The sequence below is a fragment of the Pteropus medius genome, unplaced genomic scaffold, assembly GCF_902729225.1.
Source record: "Pteropus medius unplaced genomic scaffold, Ma_sr-lr_union100, whole genome shotgun sequence".
NCBI lineage: Eukaryota > Metazoa > Chordata > Mammalia > Chiroptera > Pteropodidae > Pteropus > Pteropus medius.
Genome location: NW_024349800.1, coordinates 50,312,144 through 50,335,947, shown reverse-complemented (window position 1 = coordinate 50,335,947; position 23,804 = coordinate 50,312,144). Strand labels below are relative to the sequence as shown.

General features: G+C 43.1%; 1 protein-coding gene and 1 pseudogene across 1 annotated transcript; both read right to left on the bottom strand.

Annotated features, from left to right (window-relative positions):
- Window positions 1–351: 351 nt before the first annotated feature.
- On the bottom strand, window positions 352–23,804 carry ADGRF3 (adhesion G protein-coupled receptor F3). Its single transcript, XM_039887617.1, has 16 exons — window positions 23,463–23,804; window positions 14,633–14,772; window positions 10,480–10,833; window positions 10,288–10,392; window positions 9,220–9,280; window positions 8,589–8,729; window positions 7,981–8,154; window positions 7,303–7,521; window positions 6,606–6,815; window positions 5,942–6,085; window positions 5,563–5,759; window positions 4,997–5,176; window positions 2,685–4,067; window positions 2,176–2,217; window positions 2,040–2,102; window positions 352–1,370 (listed from the first exon to the last, which is right to left on the bottom strand). Exons 4-16 carry the CDS (start codon window positions 10,369–10,371, stop codon window positions 1,314–1,316), a joined length of 2,955 nt encoding a protein of 984 aa, XP_039743551.1. The 5' UTR covers window positions 10,372–10,392; window positions 10,480–10,833; window positions 14,633–14,772; window positions 23,463–23,804; the 3' UTR covers window positions 352–1,313.
- LOC120622641 (uncharacterized) lies at window positions 1,721–1,836 on the bottom strand (annotated as a pseudogene).

The following is a 23,804-nucleotide window of genomic DNA, read 5'->3' as shown; positions in this document are numbered from 1 at the left end:
TCCATTTTATAAATATATCCAGAAATTTTATAATTAACACAAACACTTTTAAAAATTATCAGAATTTTTTCATTTATCTAGTTTTTTTTTTTTTCAGATTCCTATCATCTCTTGTGAATTCCATAATTAGAACACCATAGTCTTGGTGTTCTCTAGAGGCTTTTCTTAAATCTTTATATGTAGTCTGAGCTTGAGCCTGTCACTTTTAAATGTGTTTGTCATCTTTTCTCCTTAATTCATGGCAGTCTGTGATGCTTTTCTCTATAATGCTTTCTTACAGATGTGCGCATATCAATGACTTTTTGTATACACATGTATGTGTATGAAATGTAATTTTATATTGACTTTTTTAAGGTTAAAGAAAGAGGGACCCATTAACTTCACCTTTTCCTAAACTTTGAAAAGAAACAAAATTCCACCCTTCATCTCCAATGTTTGGAAGACCAGAGTTCTTGTCAATTAAGTCATCCTTTCTTCATAAGTAGAGAAGAAATAATCAGAAAAGAAATCACTGAATAGTTAAAACCATTTTTTTTTATCAAATATATCTGTAACATGAACTGTCGATTAGTTAAAAAGTGGTTAAGACAGTTTTACTTGCAATTATTTTGAACTTTGATATACCTGTTCCAGCCCAAAGGGTGGATTATTTTTACGGCCAAGGCGAGTTTATTAGGTGGCTTTAGCTAGTTTTTCATACTATTCTTGCTTGGATAGTTTAAGGGTGGGGACAGGTGGGTTGCAAGAGAAATGAGTGTGACTAATGGACGCATAGCCTATCTTTCCTGTGGGCTGAGCTCTGGAAGTGGAGAAGGGTTTAGGGCATTGGGCCAAGGCTCATGCTGGTGAATTCAAGCACACATTCCCTTGGAATAACACGGACTGTGTGTGTGGTTCACTCACAGCTTTTGCCTTTCCCAGAGAGAGCTTGCCCTGTAGCTCGGGGCTGGTGAGAGGAAACCTTGCCATGCCTTTGCAGATTGCCATCCCTTCTGGACACCAGGCTCACCAATGGCAATTTCTTCAAAACTAGGATTTTTCAGGATAATTAAAAATTTGATAACGTGAAAAGGAATTTTCTGAGTGAACTGAGTCGAGGGTTCTTGGTGAAACTATCTCCAGCCTTCTGGGAAAGCAATAGGTGATGCTATGCTTTCTGATCTCTAAGGCCTCTGCCTTCCCCAGCCCACCTCAAAATGTCTACCCTGGCAAAGTCTGTTTTCCACCCTTTATGCTGGAATAGGTATATGATGATTTTTTGCCACTCATCCTCACTCTACGCTGCTCACTCTGCTCCTGAGAAAACTTCGTCCTCACCCGGCATTTTCACTTCCTTTGCTGTGTTCCAGGATGTGGGTTTCATTTGTGGCCTAGAAAAGGGGTAAGAAGGTCAGTTTCAGGGCCATTATTATTATTGTCGACTCTCCTTTGGTGAGATTGTGTCCATTTTCACAGTCTCACCTGCTCTCCTGCCGGGGCTGCAGTAATCCTAGGAATTTTGCTCTCAGCTATAGTGACGCCCATCTGTGCCAATCCTACCTTTTCCCTTCAAATAGGGACTGGAGGCAGATTTTCAGATGGACAAACCAGGGACGAGAGAGCCACCAAGGGTCTGGATTGTAATCAGGAATCCCTGAACTCGATTCTGACTTTTCTTTCTTTTCTTTTCTTTCTTTCTCTCTCTCTGTCTCTCTCTCTCTCCTCTTTCCTCTTTCTTTTACACTTACACGACCTGGTCTTCCTAGGTCTCCCATCCAAGTACTAACCAGGCCCGACCCTGCTTAGCTTCTGAGATCAGACGGGATCGGGCTTGTTCAGGGTGGCATGGCCACAGACTCGATTCTGACTTTTCTGACTAGGCTGCTTTCCGCATTGTTGGAGAGCTTGAACCTGAAACAGGCTCATTCCCCCAAAAAACAAAACAAAATTCCAATCTTCTTTCGGCTTCTAGCCGTGCCCATCTCCCCTGGGGAAGGCTGTAGAACATCTGCTTCTGACCTGCCCTCGGGAGAACTGAGGATATGAAGCCAGCAACTTACCAAAGAAATGGTAGAGTTGGGGGTTGGGGCATGGCAGAATCGTTTCAGTAAAGCCTCTTGTACCTGCAGGAGATATAAATGCCCAGTTATGGGCCTTCAGACATGAATCAGGCGGGGGTTAGGTGGGCACACTCACCTTCTTGTCCATGAGGCAACCAAACAGTAAGATGAAGACACCCTGACAAGAGGGATATGGGGATAAGTTAGTCAAGGAAGAAGGAATCAAGTGAAATCAAACATCCCCTCTCCTCTTTGTTCACCTCTGTCCTCTTGTCTGATTTGATCCCGAGGCTTCCCATCTCGGCTCTTCTGTGCCTTGGCACCTTTGGTGCATGCGACCACTTCAACTGCCTTCCTTACTGTTTTGGTTGCAAAGGGGCTGTCATAGAACTGGGTACTGACAATTCCCTGACTTCTCCAGCAAAACCAGATATTACTTTACCAATAAGAAAATCAAAGCCCAGAGAAGTTTGTACAAAGTTATTCAACTGGTCAGTGGAGGAATGGGATGCAAACCTAAGTAAGCCTTCTTAAAGTCCTGATCTGTGTTACTTCTACTCTACCATGATACCGTCTTGAAAAGGGATTGACCATGACTTAGACCATCTCAAAGGCAAAAAGCACAGGCAGCATAATATTACCCACCTGGGAGGTGTTGAGAATGGTGAAGATGTAGTGAGGGACTATGGAGACGTCCTCTAACAGAGTGGCCAGGCCCAGTCCCCAGGTGAGGCCAAAGATGGGCGTTAGAACAAGCAGGGCTTTGATCACCCCCAGAAGGGTTTGGCACTTCTCCAACTGGGGTCCCTCTGACAGCGAAGGCCTCAGCAACTTCAGCACAGCCACGGCTAGTACCAGTCCATTCACGCCCACAATGGCCAGCACTGGCCCCACAAAGGTGTAGAGCGCTCCTCCCTTTCCATCCAACCAGCATGTGCCCGCCCCCAGGTATTGCCCTTGGGGTAGGTAGAGGACCAGGGCAACACCTGCAAACCCCATGGGGCACAGGTAGCCGAGGACCACCATCAGGGAGAGTGCTTGGCGCTTGGAGAGCTGGTGGAAGACAAAGAGCAACTGGTGGGCCAACATCAGGGCCTGAGCCAACATCCAGAAAAAGCTGGCCAAGTAGAGGAAATGGCAGAGGAAGGCAGCGGCCAGGCAGAGTGGGCTTTGGGGCCCTGGAGGAAGCAGTGGGGCTCCCAGGAAGCAGGTGTCTGCAGCCAGCAGACAGAGCGCTATGTTGAGCAGGGCTGCGTGACGTAAGTAGGCAACTTTGTTCCGTGTCACGACTCGCCACACCAGCCTGTACATGCCCAGGCACACGAGCAGTGCCAGAATGGAGGCCACCAAGCCCATCTGACTCAGCAGCTCCAGGGCGGGGGGTTTTGGAACAGCGTGTCTGGACATTAGGATGGAAAAGGCAGTGAGGTGCCGACAGATGCACCGAGCGGTGGGGCTGGCACTGGCCGCCTGCACCTGGCACCCTTCATCCGACCAGCCCCCGCTGCCCTGGAAGAGATCGTGGTCCCAGAAGACACAGTGGAGGGTGCTGTTTGTGTCCCCAAAGTCCATGATGACTTCTCCCTGGCCAAAGGTCTGGCCACCTGCCATGATGGAGATGGCAAGGACCAGGCCAGGAGTGGTATAGAGGGGAGCCCCCAGCCCTTGTCCATAGTTGGAGGGCAGGAGGCGGTCCAGTTTTCGCAGCACCAGACTAGTAATAATGACGTTGGTTCCATTATGGCCCAGTGGGGTCAGCGAGCGTCTGGGAATCTGCACCTGCACTGGGGGCTGAGTGGAGAAGGAGACTTTGTAGTCAGCAGAAAACGCGGGTACACGGAGCTGGGTCTGCAGCTGCACATTGGGCAAGCTGAAGGAGAAGGGGTGGGCCTGTGGGCTCAGGCTGCACGCCAGGGTCTCCACAGCCAGCAGGAGATTTGAGCCCGCTGAGGGCTTTTGGGCCTGGGCCGGGGTCCACAAAGAACTGGCATCCAGGTCTAGGACCTTGTCTGTGGTTTTCAAGAGAGCCTGTGGCACACGAGAGAAAGAGAGACGAGCCCTCACTCCTAGATCCCACAGCACTGAGCCAGGCATCCTGACAACCGTAGACCCTCAAACCCCGCTTTCCTTGTCCAGTGCAAGGTTGGAGAGAAAGGGAGAGAGGAAAACAGGCCTGTGAAAGGAGAGTTTCCAGATACGGAGAATGTGGGAGCAGTTTAGCTAACCCCTGGGGCATCTTCAAGCATGTGGCCTTCTGAAGCACATCCTGCCCCTCTGTCTGACAACTCTTCTTATCCCTTCACCCCTTGGGGTCACCCAGGCCCTAAAGGGATCCCTCTCCAATTCCTTGACCCCTACAGTTCTGTGAAGCTAGAAATAGTAGTCGAGGGCACAATGTTCTGAAGTAGAGGGCCACATACATGTCTATACAGCAACACGTGATACATTCCCAGACATGAGGGGCACATCGTGTCATTGACTCTGGTTATTCTTTTGGCTGGAGCTTATGGGTCACCAACTGATGCGTATATTGAGAGCTGGTTTAGGTGAGTTCAGCAAGGCCAAGTGTGTTTGAGTATCCGCATAGGTGTCTTGTATGTGCAGGGGAGGTAGCACAGGAAGCCAGGGGAGGTAGCACAGGAGATGGTGTGGGTGCATGGGGAGATTCGTATCATAGCCACGTATCTGCATGTGGATGTATGCCTCTGACTCATGTCTACACACCCCTCCTCCCCTCTCCTGACCTCCCGTGTGTTCCCAGCATCAAACCTCCTCCACATTCCATGGCCTTAGAGACTGGTGTCCAAGAGGAGAGATGGACCAGGAGAGCAGACACCAGATTCTAGAGGCCTGTTGTCTGACAGCCCATGGTGATGTCAGAGACAGAAGTGCCTGAAGGTGAGGTGATTCCAGCCTCTTCTACTCAGCTGGCACCTGCTGTAGCTCGGAAATCTTACTTCCAGGGCCCTGCGGTGAAGTTGTATTCTGGCATCTGCCACTGTCTTGGCCAGGAATGTCATGGTGCCCAGAAGTGCCAACAAGTCAGAGGCGGAGTTCACCAGCACCACCTGCTCCAGCAGCTGTGCCAGGATCCGTGGCACTTCGTCAGCAGGCCGGCCCTGGCCTGCCCCCAGCAGCTGAGACAGATAAGACAGTAGTGTGTGCATTTGGGGGGTGGGTCCTCATATGAGAGGGTCACCTCCTCTCTCAACCAGCTCCTTCTTGCCCAGAGCTGTACCTCATCCCAGAGGATCAGGAAGCAGAGAGCAGAGTAGGCTACGTGGAAGGAACTGACACCATTATAAATGGGACAGACACTTAGTAGGGTGGAGATTAGCGCCCTCCCCTCCATGGGGGTCCTGGCCACTTGAAGGCCCTACACCTCATGCCTGGCTCTGCTAGGGCCCCAGTTCAGAGAAGCTGAATAACCTTTGGGCTGGGCAGGTTCTAGACCTGGATCCTGAGTGAGAATGAGGTAGTCATGGAGCGTGTGGCATGTGGGAAGCAGGGCCGGAAGCCTCACCTGGGCTCTCTGGAGCAAGGCCAGGAGCCCTACGTCTGTGCAGCTGCTGCGGGAAGGCCTCCAGGTCCCATCAGGCCCACAAGTCCTCTTCACCGTGCCCATTCTGTTCACGGGACATGGGGCCTGTGCCACATGACCAGCCTTGGTGACATTCCAGGCAATAGTTGAGGAGTCCTCAGGGCAAGCAGTGTCTCCATCTGAGGAATGATATGTCAGGGAGGCCTCAGCAACCACAATCTGGCCCGAGCTTTCCCTTAGGCAGAAAGCTGTGCTGGCCCTGGAGCCTGGCCTCATGCCCAGTGCGGGGAGAGACCAAGGAGGAGGAGGAGCCCCCGGGGCACGCAAGAGGCCAGCCAGCAGGACCTCAAGCCCCACGTACCCTGGATAATGGTGACAAAGACAGGGACCCTGAGAGGGGTCAGTCCTGGGCTCTCCAGGTCACACGTGTACGTGGTATCAGCCGTGGGGCAGCGCTGAACGGTCAGCACGAGGCACTGGTCTCCTGGCTTGTCGAATAAGGAGGCTGAGGGTAAGACGAGAAAAGGGAAGAGTCACTGGGCCAGGAAAAGACCTAGATCCCAGGAGGCTCAGAGATGCCATTTCGGTCTTTGCAGCACTTCAGAAGCACATGAAACAGTGGGAAAGAGCCAAGTGGTATGACAGCATCGAACTACTGAAGACAGAGCTTGGATTTTGGTGAAGGGCACTCTGGGCGTCTCTGACTAGCCTGGGGACTTGAAGTCACAGTTTCCTTATTTGTAAAATGGGTCTATCATCAAATGAACCTCACAGAGTATATTGTGAGAGTTTAACAAGATTGTGTGGATAAACGCACTTCACAAAAAGTTATCTACACTGACGTAGTTATTGTTGTATTGATGGAATTGGGATTGCTTTATGGGGTAAAAATAGTGTTGGACTTGGACCTGGAATTCCCAGGATAAACTTCAGCCTCTGCTTCAGGTGAGCTGGAGAGCCAGCTGCCTGGAAGAGACGAGCTGTTCCCTCTCCCCTGACCCCTGACAACGGGCCTCCTTCCATACCTTTGCTGCCCTCTATTGGGCTCCAGGAAGCCGTGTAGCTCAGGTGTGTGCGGGGGAAGCAGCAGCTCAGCTGGAAGCCAGGGGAGGTAGCACAGGAGATGGAGAGCTGGTCTGGAAGCTGAGCCACATCTGTCACCTGCAGGGGCACCCTTACCACCTGGTACAGCTCCCACCTGAAGCCCTGGGCCTCAAAGCAGCATATGTACACACCTGCAGACACACACCTTCTGTACCTCCCGGCTCCTCCAGCCCCAACCTGTGCCACAGAATCTCTGCTGCTTCCCAAGCCATGCCCCAGGTTGACCTTCTTGGTCCAGCCTCTGCTAAACCCCAGCAAGAAAGATCTCTGCCCCCAAAAAGATTTCTAGGAGGAAGAAGAGATCTGGAATTGAGGCTCCTGACCCTTTCTTATTAGCCTGTAGCCATGAATTCTAAGGTGAACCTCTCTCCCAGCAGGCACCCTTCCCATACCACCCTCTGCCATTTCAACAGTTTGAAGAAAAGCATAATCTGTTCTCAGTTGAAATCGAAATCATATTTTCAGCATTCTCCCTTTATAATTTTTCACATTAATGGGCCTCTTAGCCTTTGTTTCCCAGAATGAATAAATGAGAAGGTGAAAAGGGAAAGGAAGAGGAGAAGAGAAGGAAGGAGAGAGGGAGGAGGAGGAAGAGGAGAGGAGGCGAGAGCTGGCTACCTTCCCACTTGTGGGAGATGTTGAAGATGCTGAGGACAGCCTGCCCCTGGCTGGAGGTTAGGGACACATGTGTCCCTGGCTGCAGAAGGACAGGTCTGGGGCTCCCTGTGCGCTGCAGGAACCAGTTCAGGTTGGCGGTCTCATGGCTGGTGAGGAGGGTCAGGTTCAGCGTGTCGCCAGGCATCTGCAGCGAGGTGTTCAGGCTTAGGGTCCCAGGGACTGCAGGGAGGCAGGAGACGGGCCTGGAGCAGGAACTTGCGGCTCTCCACGCCTGGCTAAGTGCTCGATGCTCCTGGCTTCTGTAGCCCATTTCTCCTCACTACCCTCCCCCCCCACCCCACCTGGTAATTTTTGTTTTGTTTTGTCCTTAGACGAGAGTGGCTGCTGCAGTCCAGCCTAGGAGACCCCATCCGTCTTTGGGAACCAAACAGGGAAACTTTTTGGTTTAAGACTTCCCCTCCCCCAGTGAGGGAACACTCTCCTGTCAGAATGTTTCTGGAGCCCTATTTTTCATTAGTCTCACTATTCAGGTCCCAAGCTTGGGGCCTGTGATCTGCTTTGATGGCTGGCATTTTCTCCCAACCAGTGGAACCGCTGGGCTTGGGTCACCTGGCGGAAATACAGGGGTCAGAGAGGGAAAAACAGAGGTTTCTTTCGCTTAGTCCCTTCCTTTCTCACCAGGTGGCAGCAACTGGCAGTACCCAGCTTCAGTAGGACCGAAGACAAGACAACTGCAGGGCTGGTGCTTGAAGGGGGTGCGGCAAGGATGGTGACCAGCGCAGACACTGGCGTTCCACTGGTATCCAGAGAGGCAAGCACAGCTGGTAAACCCGTTATTCTCAACATTACACTCTGGGACAGAGGGAAAAGAAATAAGTGGGCAGGCTGGCTGGGAAAGCCAGGTAGGCAGTGCCTGATGCCTGAGAGCCTCTGGGGCTGGAACAAACCCAAAGTCACAGGTGTCTCAGTCACACCCACCCATTGGGGCCTGCCTCCTCGGCCGGGGTTCAAAGCAGCGGAGGTCAAGCTGGGCAAAGGCTTTGGGGTGGCGGTGGAGAAGGCTGGGCCCACCACTATCTGCCCCTGGGGCCCTCCGTTCAGGAGAGGCAGGGAGGTGAGGAAGGAGCCGGGCCATGCCGACCCTCCGAGAAACAGGGAGAGGCTGGCAGCATCTCAGGCAAGCTGGCTGCAGGGGGCCTGGGAAGCCCATATTCCCTTCACTCCGAGCCCCCTTCCATGCTGTCGGTGGCTCTGGGAGGCAGGATTAAGTGGAATTTCCCCACTACCTGTCGTGAGGCTGAGGCCAGTGAGAGTTCTAGGTGAAGCGGAAGCCAAGGCCCGCGGCAGAGTCAAGGCTCTGGAGAGTGCCATTGGCCAGGTCTCATTTGAAAAATCCAGCTGTACATAGACAGAGACCAGGACTGATTCTGCAGGAGAAGAGGGGACAGCTGGAGAGGAGAGGCAGCGAGGCCATGGGCCAGTCTCCTCGTGCCTCCCACACTTAGCTGATCACTGCCAGGAACCCAGAGCCGATCCCACCTCCCATAGCCTGTCTATGCGCAGTGAGGACTCAGGAAGGTAATAACTCATCTAGCTGTGGTGCACTGAGACATCCCGCTTCATGTCACCTCCCAAAAAACCCCCACGTCATAGATGGCTCTCAAAGACGAATGATTTTCTCAAGGCTTCACAGTGAGAGAACCAATGTACAGACCTGCCTGACCAGCCCCGGGTCCAGCCAGTGTACAGACCTGCCTTTGAATGATTTTCTCAAGGCCTCACAGCGAGAGAACCAATGTACAGACCTGCCTGACCAGCCCCGGGTCCAGCCCTCTCTAACCCCGCCCCTCACTGTGGCTTCGGTCCTTTCTTTCCACCTCATTCCCTGCTCCCTCGCCTCCTCCTCTATCCACTTACCACCTGCTCCGCTCTCTGGGTCCAGTTGCTGCCCAGATCCCCCTTGGGCCTGACTAGGTCCCTAGAACAGAGCACACACAAGAGACCTCTAAGGAGAGGCTGACCCCGAGTGTCTCCCAGGAACACCTTCCCCAAGCGGCTCAGGGGCCAGCCTGGCTAGTCTGGCATGACCGGTTTCTTTGAAGTTCCTCTTTTTGCCTGGAATTAAGATGGCACATCAGAAGTGGAAAGCAGGCTCCTGGCAGGAGGTGGAGGGATGCAGCCCCAGGGAGCCGTCAGGGATGAGTGTGTAGGAACGAGGCACATCCTGGAGAGTCAACATGCTTTGCTTAATTCCTTCCTGAATTTTCCTGTCCCTGGGCCTCCAGGTTAATTGAAATGGCTGAGTCTGGAGCTCCGGAAGAAGGGCTAGGCAGAGCTGACTGTGGCCCAGAGGGTTAGGGACTTCTATTCCCTTCATAGGAATTGCCACGGGGTTGGGGGAGGGTGAACAGAGGAAGCAGCTTCCCTTAGTCTCCAGTTCCTGTAAATTATTCCTCACCAATTATTCCTCCTCTCAAAATTTTATGCGTATGTGGACATCTATTTAAAAACAAATATGGACGTAGACAAGGATATGGCTGGAAACAGAGACAGAGATAGCCGCCTGGGAGAAAACGCTGTTGAAAAGTACTGAAGGAGACTTTGCTGCCTTTCCTCGCTTTCTCTGTCGCCCTCCACGCCAGTGGTGCCCGACTTTGGAAAGGTTTCCTTTTCTTTTCATTTTTAAATTGAAAGTTTGACTTAGGATAAAAGAGCCTTTATCCGAAGTGCAGTATGCATCATCGGAGTTCACAGGGACTCAACGAAAGAAAGCAAGCTGCCCTCACACCCTGGAAAATAAGGCTTAATTTAACTCTCAGAGACTTTCTAACAAACCAGCCTCTTTTTTATACATTACCTCCTCTCCCTCCAGCCCATTCCTTTCCACCTACTGTTTCATCCCATACCTTGCTGCCTCTCACACCCAGAGGACCCTATTGTCCCCTCTGCAGCCTTTCCCAGGGTCCTCACCCCAGTCTTACTCACAGATTGGGATGCTTGGGCAACTGGTGACCCCACAAAGGAGACAGTCACGGCCAGGAGTAGTACGGGGGCAGCCCAACAGACCATAGCTCAAGAACCAGTTCTTGATCCAGCTTCCTGGGAGTTCCAGAACAATCCAGACTTTCAGAGTTCCAGAACAATCCAGATAATTTTGAAGTGCCTTCAAAATTTTGAAGGGCCTTCCGTCTGCTGCAGGATGCAAATTTCCTCAGAGGAGAGCTGGTAGGACAGTGCGCAGATGGGATGGGAGGGAAGAGTGGAAAGCAGCCAGGGCTGAATTTACAGAGGAAGTGCCACAGCCTGTGACTGAGACAAATGGGCATCCAGGTCCCTGTGGGGCCACCTGGGGCCCACCTGCCCCCATGAGAAAAGTCTTTCCAGATTCCCCCTGGGGTCTGGACCAAGGACTCAGTGCGTAGGAGAGGACTCAGGGGTCCTAGGTCACAACCAGCAATGTGTCGATAAGTTGGGTTCAGTCATGTCTCCAAGGATCTGGAAAGTCTGGATTGTTCTGGAACTCCCAGGAAGCTGGATCATTGAACACAGAGTCAAGGTTAGAAAAGACAAACATTAGAGCTGATTGCTATCCTTGAATAATTTTCATATGGACTAGAGTCTTAAGTGTAACAAAAAATCTGGAAAAAATTCTAGGAGAAATTATAAAGTAATTTTATAAAATAATTTTGAAGTGCAGAAGGTTTTTCTAAATAAGACACAAAACCCAGAAGCCAGAATGGAAATAAATTAGACTATCTAAAAAGATTTAAATTTGGGACGAAAAGAATATTAGAGTAAAAAGGCAAAAGACCACATATTCGTAGCATGAAGATTGCATAAAGGGCTAACCTTTCTTTTATTTTTAAAAAATTACAGTTGACATTCAAAATTCTGTTAGTTGCTGGTGTGCAACATAGTGATTAGATATTTATGTAATTAACGAAGTGATCTGCCTGATTAGTCTAGGACCCACCTGGCACTAACCGTAGTTATTACATTGTTATTGTAATATGCGCCCTGTGCTGTACTTCGCATCTCTGTGACTGTTTTGTAACTATCAATTTGTATTTCTTAACCCCTTCCCCTTTTTCACCCAGCCCCTCAACCCCCTTCCCATCTGGCAATCACCAGTTTGTTCTCTGTATCTATGAGTCTGTTTCTTTTTTGTTGGTTCTGTTGTTGTTCTTTAGATTCTGAATGTAAGTGAAATCATACGGTACTTGTCTTTCTCTGACTTATTTCACTTAACAAAATGCACTCCAGGTCCAACCATATTATTACAAATGGTAAGATTTGTTATTTTTTATGGCCAAGTATTATTCCATTGTATGTATGTACCAGCCCTTCTTTATTCAATTGTCTATTGATAGGCATTTAGTTTGCTTCCATATCTTAAATATGGCTATCGTAAATAATGCTGCAGTGAACATAGGGGTGCATATACTTTTTTGAATTAGTGTTTTGGAATTGTTCGAATAAATACCCAGAAGTGGAATTGCTGAGCCATATAATTTTCTTTTTAATTTTTTGAGGAACCTCCAGACTGTTTTTCCATAGTGGATGCACTATTTGCAATCCCACCAACAGGGCATGAAAGTTCCCTTTTCTCCACATCCGCACCAACGCTTGATGTTTGTTGATTTATTCCTGATAGCCATTCTGACAGGTGTGAGGTAATATCTCATTATGGTTTTGATTTGCATTTCTCTGATGATTAGTGACTTTGGGCATCTTTTCATATGTCTATTGGTCATCGTATATCTTTTTTGGAGAAATGCCTATTTAGGTCCTCTGCCCATTTTTTAATTGGATTGTTTGTTTTTTTGGTGTTGAATTCTATGAGTTCTTTATATATTTTGGATATTAACCCCTTATTGGATATATCATTGGCAAATATCTTCTCTCATTCAATAAGTTGTCTTCTTGTTTTGTTGATGGTTTCCTTTACTATGTAAAAACTTTTTAGTTTGGTGTAGTCCTATGTTTTCTCTTGTTTCTCTTGAAAGAGTTAATCCTTATAATATAATTTTTTTTTTCATTTTACACATTAGAAAGACAGAAAATGGGCAAAAAATAGGAACAGGCAATTTACTGAAAAAGAAACATAAATAGTTTGATAAATATATAAAAACATCCAACTTAAGATATAAGAAATACAAATTAAGAAATAAGAGAATACTGTGTCATCTATCAATTATCAAAATACAAAATACTGATTATTTTCAGTGTTGAAAAAAATGTACTTGTGCATGAGTACAAATATATGTGTATAAGGATGTTCAAGGCAGAGTTGTTTGTGATAGCAAATGAACTGAACAGCCAAAATGTCTGTTCGAAAGGGATAGGTTAAGTAAATATGAGCCTTACAAACAACAGAACATTCTTGTGGGGGGAAAAAAATGCAGTAAGTCTAAGAGGCGTTAAGTAATATTTGTATTAAGAGAATCAATAAATAAATGAAATACAGGAAGATATTAACAGTGGTTGTAACTGAGTGGTAGCATTTGTACTTTCGTATTTTTCAATTTTGTAGTCTATAATGGAAAAAATCTTAATAAAAATATTAAATCTTACAATCTTAACTTCTTTTTCATATACCAATTAGATTCAGAGTCCTTCAGGTTTGCCCAGGTGTCACTGGTTGTCAGAAATCACCCACAGGCTGAATTAGGTCTCAGGCTTAGGATGGGTTCAGACAAACAGGTAGTTATTGCTGCCACTGACCTACTTCCAAGTCCAAGGTCAAACATAAGGCTACTGGCCTTTGTCCCTCTATATACAGAATATTTTGAAATCAATAAGTTCTTATTCCTGCTGACAGCTTCTCTCAGCTCCAAGTTGTACCTTGGGCAAAGAAAGTTCCCTTTCTATTCTTCTGTGCTTTGATCCCTCCTGGCTATCAGTTGGCTGGGGCTTTGACAACAAAGGTTTGCAATCCAGGCTTCTCTTATTTGTATCCAAACAAGTTATCTTGAAACTTCCTTTATTATGTAAACTACTAATAGGTTACTAAAGAAGGAAGGTAGCTTAGACCTTTATCCTATTGGAATCCTAACTTCTGATTTTCTTTCCATCTGACATGGCATAAGTTATTAGACATATTAAACAATAGATTGGGGAGAGACCTAATGTGAGCTATCATCTACTTCAACTCTCTCACTTTACAGAAAAGGAAAAAGAACCAAGAAGGTAAATTAACTTGCCAAAAATCACAGCAAATGGATGGCAGAATCAAAGCTTAAGGCCAGGTCATCTGACTTTGAATAGGGAATCTAGATAGAGGGAATTAAGATACATCAGTTTAAACATAGACTAATAGGACCTTCTGCCTACAAAAAATAAATTAAAAATGATATGTTAGAATTTGATTCCACAAGGAAGGCTGTTCTTCAGAAAGTCTTCCTAAGGAGGAAAGGAAATGGATATAATATAAAAACAGGTGGTTATGGAAAGTGTGTGCGTAAGAATCAAGCAGTCTTTGGAAAGTCAGCTCGTGAACACCTTACTCATCTAGACGTCCTTAATCCTGCAAATGTGACCATTTGAAACACAGCTGAGATCTACAAGGAACTAAAGGTCTGTGAGGAGCAAAAGAGATCATAGAGATACTGTACTGAAGTGTCGAGCTAGAGCCATTAAGCAAGAAAAGAACTAAAAGGCATCAAGATTGGAAAAGAAAAATTATTTTCATTTATAGATGACACGATCTTATGTTTAGAACATTCTAAGGAGTCCACTAAAAAACTATCAGAGCCAATTAAAGTTCAGCAAAATTGTAAGGATACAAGAACAGTATGCAAAAATTATATTGTATTTGTGAAAATTAATAAGTGAAACCTCATTTAAAATAGAGTCAGGAGGCTAGAAGAGAGAACTCTCATACACATATCATTCAACACATACTACTAACCCCAAGATTAAATACATTTTGGTGTAGCTGTCAAAATATCATATGGGCACAGAGGTCATGACAGGTATTGTGAAATACAATTCTTCTGCTGGCTGTTACCAAGCCTTGGCCAGTGGCAGAACATGTCATGTGCCAGTGTACAGAGATTGGAGAAAAGTGCACGGTTTTTTACCCAGCGTAACAGCTAATCAGTTAATCCTTGGCTGAAGCAGAAAGCTCTAATACAGAAAGAATTTGTTTAAAATTGATGCCACGAAATGCATGATCAGTGACTATATGACAATAAATACTTTAACAAAATGCCAGGTGCTATATATGTTTTCACAAAGACTAAGGATATTTACAATATCGGAAAGTTTTTTAAGATTCAGAAAGAATAACAAGAATTTCAGATCTCATATGATTTAAGCACCTACCTACCTCTGGATCCTAGAATGAGATCCCCAAATCGCTGTCTGGGATAGTACAGAAAATCCAGCATTTATGTTAACGACTTGCTCAAAGGCACAACTTCGAGAAGCTAAAGAAACTCATGGAATTTCTGATGCTGTCTTTGATCTCTGCAAGATGTGGGGAAGCCCAAGACATTAGAGTGGAACAGAATTTTTTCTTCTAAAGATAAAATAATTTCAAATCCTCTAAGCCAGGGGCCTGCCTGATTTTAATGTATAATTCAGGTTACCAAAATCTTAATAAACTTAAGTACCTGTTAAGCACTATTCCCTATCTATTTATACCCTTCTATGAAAATCATTTCATATTTTTGGAGGTGTGGATGGCTTTCCTAAACATGAAATAAAATCCTGAAACCATATAGGACAAGATGACTGATCCGAGTATGAAAAATATGAGATATCTTATATAAATCACAAAAGGCTTCAGGATGATATTACTCCACGAAAGAAGAACAATTTATTTTCTATGAGCAAACAACTGCGTATTACGGTTTGAGAAAGGGTGACTAATGGAAAAGCAGACCCAGGAGTCAGACAGCTGGAGACCGAAATCAGCTTTATTACTGGAAAAGCTGAGTAGGAGGAGGTGGTTTGGGTTTCAGCCAGATGCACCTCCCAGTACATCCGCCTTGAAGTGAGTTTATTTAGCCAGTCACCTACCCAGCCAGGTATTTCCAGGTCTCCCTTGTGGGCAAAGGAGAGCTGAGAATGAGTCTGGAGGATTGGCCACTTTGAAAGGTGAAGCATCCAGAACTCATATTCCGCCAATCAGATAAGTCAGTTTTTGCTTGGGGAAGAAGAGAAGGGAATAGAAACTATGTACTTCGCGGGGAGAAGTTTCCACACCTCTGTGGAAATGTGAGGAGAAAGGAATAAGCATTCCTTGCCAACGCTATGTGGTACTGATTATAACAAACAACATTATTTCAATATTCTAGTGAGAGAAAAAACTGAAAAACTTCATTTAATGAATGACAAAATATACAAATAAGTAAATTTTATGAAGTCAGTAAACCTAGAAAATATTTTTGAACACCTCTTTAGAAGCCTTAGAGAAATGTGTGCCAAGGGCAAAAAATAATAAGTACTTGTATTGGAGACCTGTTGTTTCTGCTTGTATTCCATTTATTTTCTGATCCACTTCTTAGAAACTGTTCTCTACCCATAATTCCAGGTTTACCATGGAAAAAGTCATCATTTTATACAAAGTTACCCGGCCCCCTGACTACAGTACAGTCCATGGGTGCACATCTAACACCGAGGTGGAATGACTTCTCTCCTCTGGGGTAATTTTGGAACTGAGACCTAGTGAGAGCCTGAGCTTGGACTAGCAACACGTAAAACTCAGCAGCTATTGGTTTTTTGGTCATGTGAGCTGGGAAAATGATCTGAGCTCAAAGGAAAAGTGAAGCTAATGTATAGTCAGAAACAAACAAACAAACATGTAGGGAGTTCATTGTTTCAACTTTCATTTACTCCTGATGCTCAGTTGTACCTCTGATCTTGAGGTCCATCAGAGAACCCAATTTCTTTTAGTTATTTCTCTTTTTGCTTGAGCTAGTTAGATCAGGTGTATTGACACATGCTCAGAAAAGCCAGGGAAGCTGTGATGGTGGAAAGGTGGTCATTATGTTACAGTATGGGATTAAACAGCCTTGTGATTCAGGACAACCACTTCATCTTTCTAGACTTCAGTTTTCACATCAATAAAATGAAAGAGTTAAATTAGATGACCTTTGTAGTACTTTTAAAATGTTGTGCCACTTCCTTCTGGTCTTCATGGTTTCTGATGCAAAATCTACAATCATTTGACCCATTGTTTCCCTGTAAGTAATGTACCGTTTATTTCTCCTTGGCCGCTTTCGAGAATTTTTTCTTTATCTTTGGTCTTTTGCAGTTATGATGCGTCTAGGCTGGATTTCTTTAGACTTATCTGGTTTTAGATTCATGGAGCTTTTTGCATCTGTAGGTTTGTCTTCCCTCAAATTTGAGCATTTTAGCCATTATTTCTTCAAATATTGTTTTCTACACCATATTCTTTCTCCTCTCTTTCTTGGACTCAAACAACACAAATGTTAGGCATTATCATCATCATCATCATCATCATCATCATCATTATTATTATTATTATTAATTATTTTGTATTTTCCCATATTACACCACCCCACATGGCTTTGTTCAGGTTTTCAATCTTTTTTTCTCTCTGTTATGAACAATAGATGTGATTCAGTTAAGGATCTTGAGATAGGGAGATGATCTGGAATTATCTAAGTGAACCCAATATAATCACAAGGGTCCTTATAAGAGGAACACAGGAATGTGAGAGACAAAAAAGGAGATTTATAACAGAAGCTGAGGTTGGCTTATTGGGCTTTAAGGACCATGGAGGAGGGAACCATAAACCAAGGAATGCTAGGAGCCTCTAGAAGCTGGAAAAAGCAAGGAAATGGGTTCTTCCCTGGAGTCTCCAGAAGAAATGCAGCCTTGCAAACATTTTGATTTTAGCCCTTTTAGTTTCCTTTCAGACTTCTGACCTTCAGAACTGTAAGATACTATATGCATTTTGCTTTAATCCACTATATTTATAGTAATTTGTTACAGCAGCAATAGGAAATAACATAGAACCCATGAAATAATTTTAAAAATTTGGTTACTATATTTTTCAGTTATAACATTTTTATTTGATTGATTCTTTATATTTCTATTTCTTCTCTGAGACTTTTCATCTTTTCATTCATTTCAAGAGTGTCTGTCTCTGTATTACATATGTACCTAAAGACATCCCTAAGTGCATTACAGAATGTTCATCACACCCGTTCTCTTAAATAACACTCTTGTCAAAGTAGCATGCATGTAGCACTCTTATAATCATCTTTATTACATGTATTTTTAAACAATGCTCTAGATGAATTACATCCATTCCTTTAAAATACTTCTCTTTGTAGCAAGTGGACGTCATTGCTATAATAATCATTATTACATGTTTCTTAAAACTCTTCTCCAAATGCATTACAGAAGAGCTAAGCACGGTCCCAAATATTCTTCGAACACTTAATTTACTACTTTACAGGATAAAATCCAGACTCCTAAAATCTAACTGGTATAATGAGATAGATAGAGGCCATTTGATGGGTTACAATTGCCAACAGGAAGTGAATTGATCACATAATACCCAGGTCAAACAAAAATGAGGCAGGTACCACCCTCTCTCCTTATATCTAGGGTAGAATTAGTTTGGACCTTTATCTCAGAGCTGAAGAATAAATCTCACCACAGAAGAGTTCACAATTAAGACCCCACTGTATTTGGGCAACAACAGAATATGTACATTAAGGATACAAAAGCAAGCAAATAAACAACATAAAAAAATAAATGACTGATTTTAGATTATCACAGCAATGCAGGCTTGTTGAAAAAATTAAAACAATTGAGAAATGTATAATTGAGAAACTGAAAGTACTTATGGCTCCCTTTCTAGTCACAAACCAAACCAAACTATATATTTTGCTTATGAGTTGTTTACTTAAAAAGTGTTGTTTCCTGTTCTTATTTATAAAAATGAAATGACCACAACTTTTCATATTGTTCTCACACACATAAACAAAATATACAAAGCTGTTTTTTCCTTGAATGTAGTTCTCAGATTGCTTTCTCTTGAGAGTTTGTGAATTAAAACAAAAAATTAGAAAGGAAATTTATTAAAGAATGGCCCAAGAAAATGACCTACCATCCATCAGTAGTAGAATGAATAAACAGTAAAATGATAAACACTGTATATAGTTTTACAATATACTACCATAGTTTAAAAGCTTGCAGAAATTAAAATGAATGAACTAGATCTGTATGTATTGATACAGATCGACTGCAAAACAATGCTGAATGCGAAAAATGTTAGAGATTAGGAGCAATGGAATACTGTTCAAATATACACACAAGCACAACATAATGCTGAATATGACTCTGGATATGAATGTAATGTAATAAAAGTATAAAGTATGAATAGGAATGATAAACAACTTCAAGATAGTGTTAACTCTGGGGACAAAAGGGAAAGGATGGAGAAGAGGTGGCGCTTTAGCTGAAATATTAAAAAAAAGCTCTGAAGCACGTATGGCAAAAGATTAATGTCTTTTTATTCCTCGTGGTGGCGCATAGGTATCAAGTATATTACTTTCTATATGTTATAGTTAAAGTTGATAATGTTGATGGTAAAATTGATGATGATGATGATGATGATGAATAAAGGGGTGAGGAACATTTCCTGATCTTGATTCATCCTTAATTTTTTTCTGCTAAAAGATAAAGTGTATAGATGCAATATATAGTATGTCTTTAAAAAACATACAGATGCCTTCTTTTTTCCTTGTTTGAATTATTTTAACATTCAAAGACAAAAAGCAAGCACTGATTTTTCTTTCTATTCTTTTTTTTTTTTTTAAACATACACACAGAGGTCTAACAGCCAGACTGCACAGAGGAAATAAGCTCCTGCTCTGTCCCCCACAGTCCCATCCTGTGGTTGACGCTGCTGTGGGCCCTCCCTCATCCTCTCCCATACACGTAGGAATTCACAGTGGCTGCTTCACCCTCCAGCTGTGATGCCTTTGCTCTCCTTCACAGTGTGTGCCTGTCCCTCCTCAAAGATATAGTTAACACTATCTTGAAGTTGTTGTTCATCATTCCTATTCACTTTTGTATACTTTTATTACATTATGTTCATTTCCAGAGTCATATTCAGTATTATGTTGTGCTTGTGTATGTATTTAAATGAACATCTTCCTTCTAAAATAAAAACCAAACAGTTGTTAATTGTCAGGGTACATCTCTCACACTGGTCTCAGTTCCTACCCTACGATGGGAGAACGAGGGAAAGGGGCGGGGTGGCCAGAGCTGGAGGAGTGGTCTGTGCTGCTGCCCTCTGGTATCAGACTGAAGACAGAAGATGTAGGTCAGAGAACCATGGAAGGCACAGATGAGGCTGGGACCCTCTGTGAGATAAAGTAGGGAGAATTCTCCACAGCAGGTTTAAATAGATCAATGTGTTAAAAACTAAAATAAAAACAAAAATAATCTAAATAGTCAGCAATTCAAAGACTATTGAATTTCAAATTTTTCCCCCACCAAGACCGTTAAAATACAGCAGTAACAATCTAGATCTTTTCAGGAAGTGAAAATAGAGTCCCTGGCATTCTTCCTGACAACACTGTGGCTTCCACAGTTACTGTATTTGCAGCTCTTTCGTCTTGAAGACACTAGGAAGAACCCTGGGCATAAAGGAAGTGGCCTAAACCCACAAGGCTTCCCTGGACACCCTATACTTTTTCTGAGCCACAAAGAGGAAGAGATCAAAGGTGGCCTTGACCTTGGACCAAACCCTCTCCAGGAACATCCCTATCAGACTCCATGGTCTGCCCTACAGGGTCTCATGTAGCTCCTGTCAACCTCTTCCAGCTGCTCCTATCTTCTGAGTCATCTTTCAAGAGCAAGTCCTCCCTAGGGCTGGGGCAGTGGTTAACAGTGGCTGTGGCTGTCAGGAATCCTAGTTATAAAAATGCCTTCTTCTAATGCGCACCCGGCCTGTCATTTCTAAAAGAAAAGTCTTTATTTCTAGAACATATAAAATTTAAAGCACTTTGTACTGTGCCTGTACAAAAACGATAGAAAATGCTTTATTCTATTTTATTCTCATTTTGGCTTTTACTTATATTCTTATTTGCAAGTCTTAGTTCTTTGTGGCAGTTTGAGCTCTAGCATCTTAATGCCTTCATATTTTATTTCAAATTGCTCTAGAGAAGCTATTATTTCAATTTCAGCTGATTACCTACTTAACACTTTCAAGGGGGGTCTGGCTGGTGGCTACCTCAAGGGCTTATTTCTCAAATTATCCCTTTAGCTTTTCCAATTCCTATTTTCATGCCAAACCAGAAAGAGAAATCCAATATGACTAATTTGTCAATGCTTACATAAATCCTTATGACAATTTCTCTACTAGTAAAATACAGGTTATCCTAAATAACCACCCTATAAACACAATGACTTGTCCCCTCCTACTTTATAAAATGATAGAAATTTATAGTTTTATACTATATTGTAGAACTTCATAGTTCTACAGTTTTAGTTTTGTACAATTTGCTATAATGTTCTGGCAAATATGCCTTTAAAAGTAATAAATTTGAAACAACTTTACTTAAAATAATAAAAAAAGTTCATAAACTAATATCATTCAATTCATGATATGCCTGTCTTTCCCTTAGTTGTAAGAAGTAAATATATGTTATTTTGTGCCTTTCTTCTAAATATAATATGAATAGTCTATTTTGCCTTTTTAGATAAAATTCACTTACTATAAATTTCACTACTTTAAAGGGCATAATTCAATGATTTTTAGTATATTCACAATGCTGTGTAACCATCACCACTCTCTATTTCTGGAACATTTTCATCATCCCCAAAAAGAAACCCATATCTGTTAGTAGTTATTCCCAATTCCTCACCTCTAGCCCCTGGCAATCACTAATCTACTTTCTGTCTCTATAGATTTGTCTATTCTGGACATTTCATATAAATGGAATAATATACGGTCTTTTGTGTGTAGCTCCTTTCACATATCATTGTTTTCGAGATTCTTCCATGCTGTAGTTCGTATCAGGCCTTCATTCCTTTTTATGGATGAATAATATTCCATTGTACAGATGTACCCATTTTCTTCATTCATTAGTTGATGGACATTTGGGTATTGACATATGAATCGTGTTACTATAACATTCATATGCAAGTTTGGGAGTATATACCTAGGAGTAGAATTGCTGGGTCATATGGGAATTCTATGTTTAACTTTTGGGAAACTGTCAAAATTTTTTCCAGAGGCTGTAACACTTTACGATCTCACCAGCAATGCACAAAGATTCCAATTTCTCCTTATCTTTGCCAACACTGGTTATTTTCCTCATGTTTTATCCTCCCACTCATTCATCTTTTTAATTACTATTTATTTTGTCACATTGATTTACCACGGTTTGGGTTATTTCATTTGGGCATTTTGATTGTCTGCATTCTCCCTCTGCTATGATAAATATGGCTTCTTATATCTTTGCAACAAGATGCTCGTCTTTCAGATTATGTCTTTGAAGTATATTCTTCTAAGGTGGGATTGCTATGTCAACGAATAAAAAGAGTTTATAGCACTTGTTGCTGCCAGCAACAAAGATTTCTTTATTCTCTCACAGTTCAATTTAATTCAACAAAAACTTACTGAGGGCTTATGGTGTACTAGGTATTATGCTAGGTTCAGGGGAATACAGATATAGTCCTTATCCTCAAGGCACTTATAGCCCAGTAAGACAGAGAAGAAAATAATTTCATAACATGTATGTACAAAGAAAGAGGTACACGCATGATGCCACAGGAGCACAGAGGAATGACTCCACAAAGGGAGGCTGGAGTAGGTTAGGAACTGATACAAAAAAAAAGGCTTCTTAGAAGAAATGAAACTTAAGGTGAAACTTGAAGGCTGAGAGGGAGTTAGCTAGGCAGGGACAAAGGAATAGAAGGTTTATAAGTACAGGCTAATGTGATTGAGGATTTATGAATAATCTTGTACTTCTGGGAGACCGTGTGTGTGTGTGTGTGTGTGTGTGTGTGTGTGTGTGGTGGGAGGAGGGGTCATAGAGAGAAGAATAAGAACAAGAGTAATTCAGAGCAATCAAAGGAGGAAGAAGTTTCGAGGAAATAATGATAAGCAGTGGAAGCTGATAAAAAGTCACATAAGAAGTCTGAAAGTGTCCATTTGATTTAGCAACAAAGTGGAGGAGGCTGGAAGCAGTGATTTTAATGGAGTTGGTGAGGTCAGAAACCAGACTGGAGAGGGTGGAAAAGTGAGTACGAAGTTTGGAAGTTAAGAGACAGTTTATGTTGACTAAATAAAGCCTTGTACAAGGAATTTTTTTTTTTTTTTTACTGTTTTAGTTTGTTTTTGCCATTTTTTTCTGAATACATTAAAACAATTCAAGTGTAATCAATGGTTTCCAAATTTCTTCCTAATGAAACTTACTGTCTTTTCTTTGAGCTATAGCAGCTAATCTGAAGTGGTTGCTCGTTTGTAAAGATGGTTGCAATAACTCTTCCTATCCTTCTGTACAGGCCCCATTGCCAACCATCCATTAAGAGGTGGAAACTTTTTTCCTTCCCATGAACCTGGGCTGGCCTTGTTATTTGCTTTGTCTGGTAACGTGAGACAGAAATAACACTGTGTGACTTCTGAGCCTGGGCTTTGAAAGGCGTTATAGCTTCTACTGATGCCCGCTTGGAATAATAAATACCAGCAGGACCAATAGAACTGCCCAGTTAAGCCGGGCCCAAATTGCTGATCCATAGAATTACAAGCAAGTGAAATGGTTGTATTAGGTTACTAAATTTTGCATGATTTGTTAAGTGGCAATAAATCACTTTGATATCTGATTAATTTTTTAAAGCGTGTTTTCTTGCAGTTTATGCCCACTGATATGACATTTCATTATAAAAGACTAAGTATTATTAGTATAAATTATTCATCAAAATATTAAATCAATCCTAGTGAGATCTTAAAATATATTTAGAGAGTTTTCTTTTGATTCCAACCATTTGGTTCCTGTCTTTAAGTCAATTTTCTGTCCAAGACAAAATATCTCACACTTTAACAGTGAAATTTTAAAAAGGAGAGGAAGGGTGAGGGGAGGAAGGAAGAAAGAGAGAAACTACAAAGAGCCAGGGCATTAGATAGTACTGGTCATAGAATGCAGTAATTATGGATTCCTTACCTGGGGTCCATGTTATGTTTTAGTCAACTTTGTATCTCCAAGGTCTATCATGGTCTCTGAATTTGGTATACAGCTAATGTTCAGCGAGGATACATGAAAAGATAATAAAGTTGCTATTTTTACATTGTTTCATATTTGTATGTCCTGTTTTGTAGAAGTAGAGCTCCTTCTGTTGGAATTCTGATCAAACAGGCTGTTATAACCTTGAGTATATCAAGGAAGATCTCGAAGCCTTATGTGGTGGATACGTACATCGGCAACTATTGTCTCAACCCCATGCTTCACGTTTTTGAGAATTCTACAGGAAAACAGATCTCAACTCCAAAGATTTCAATGTTTCAT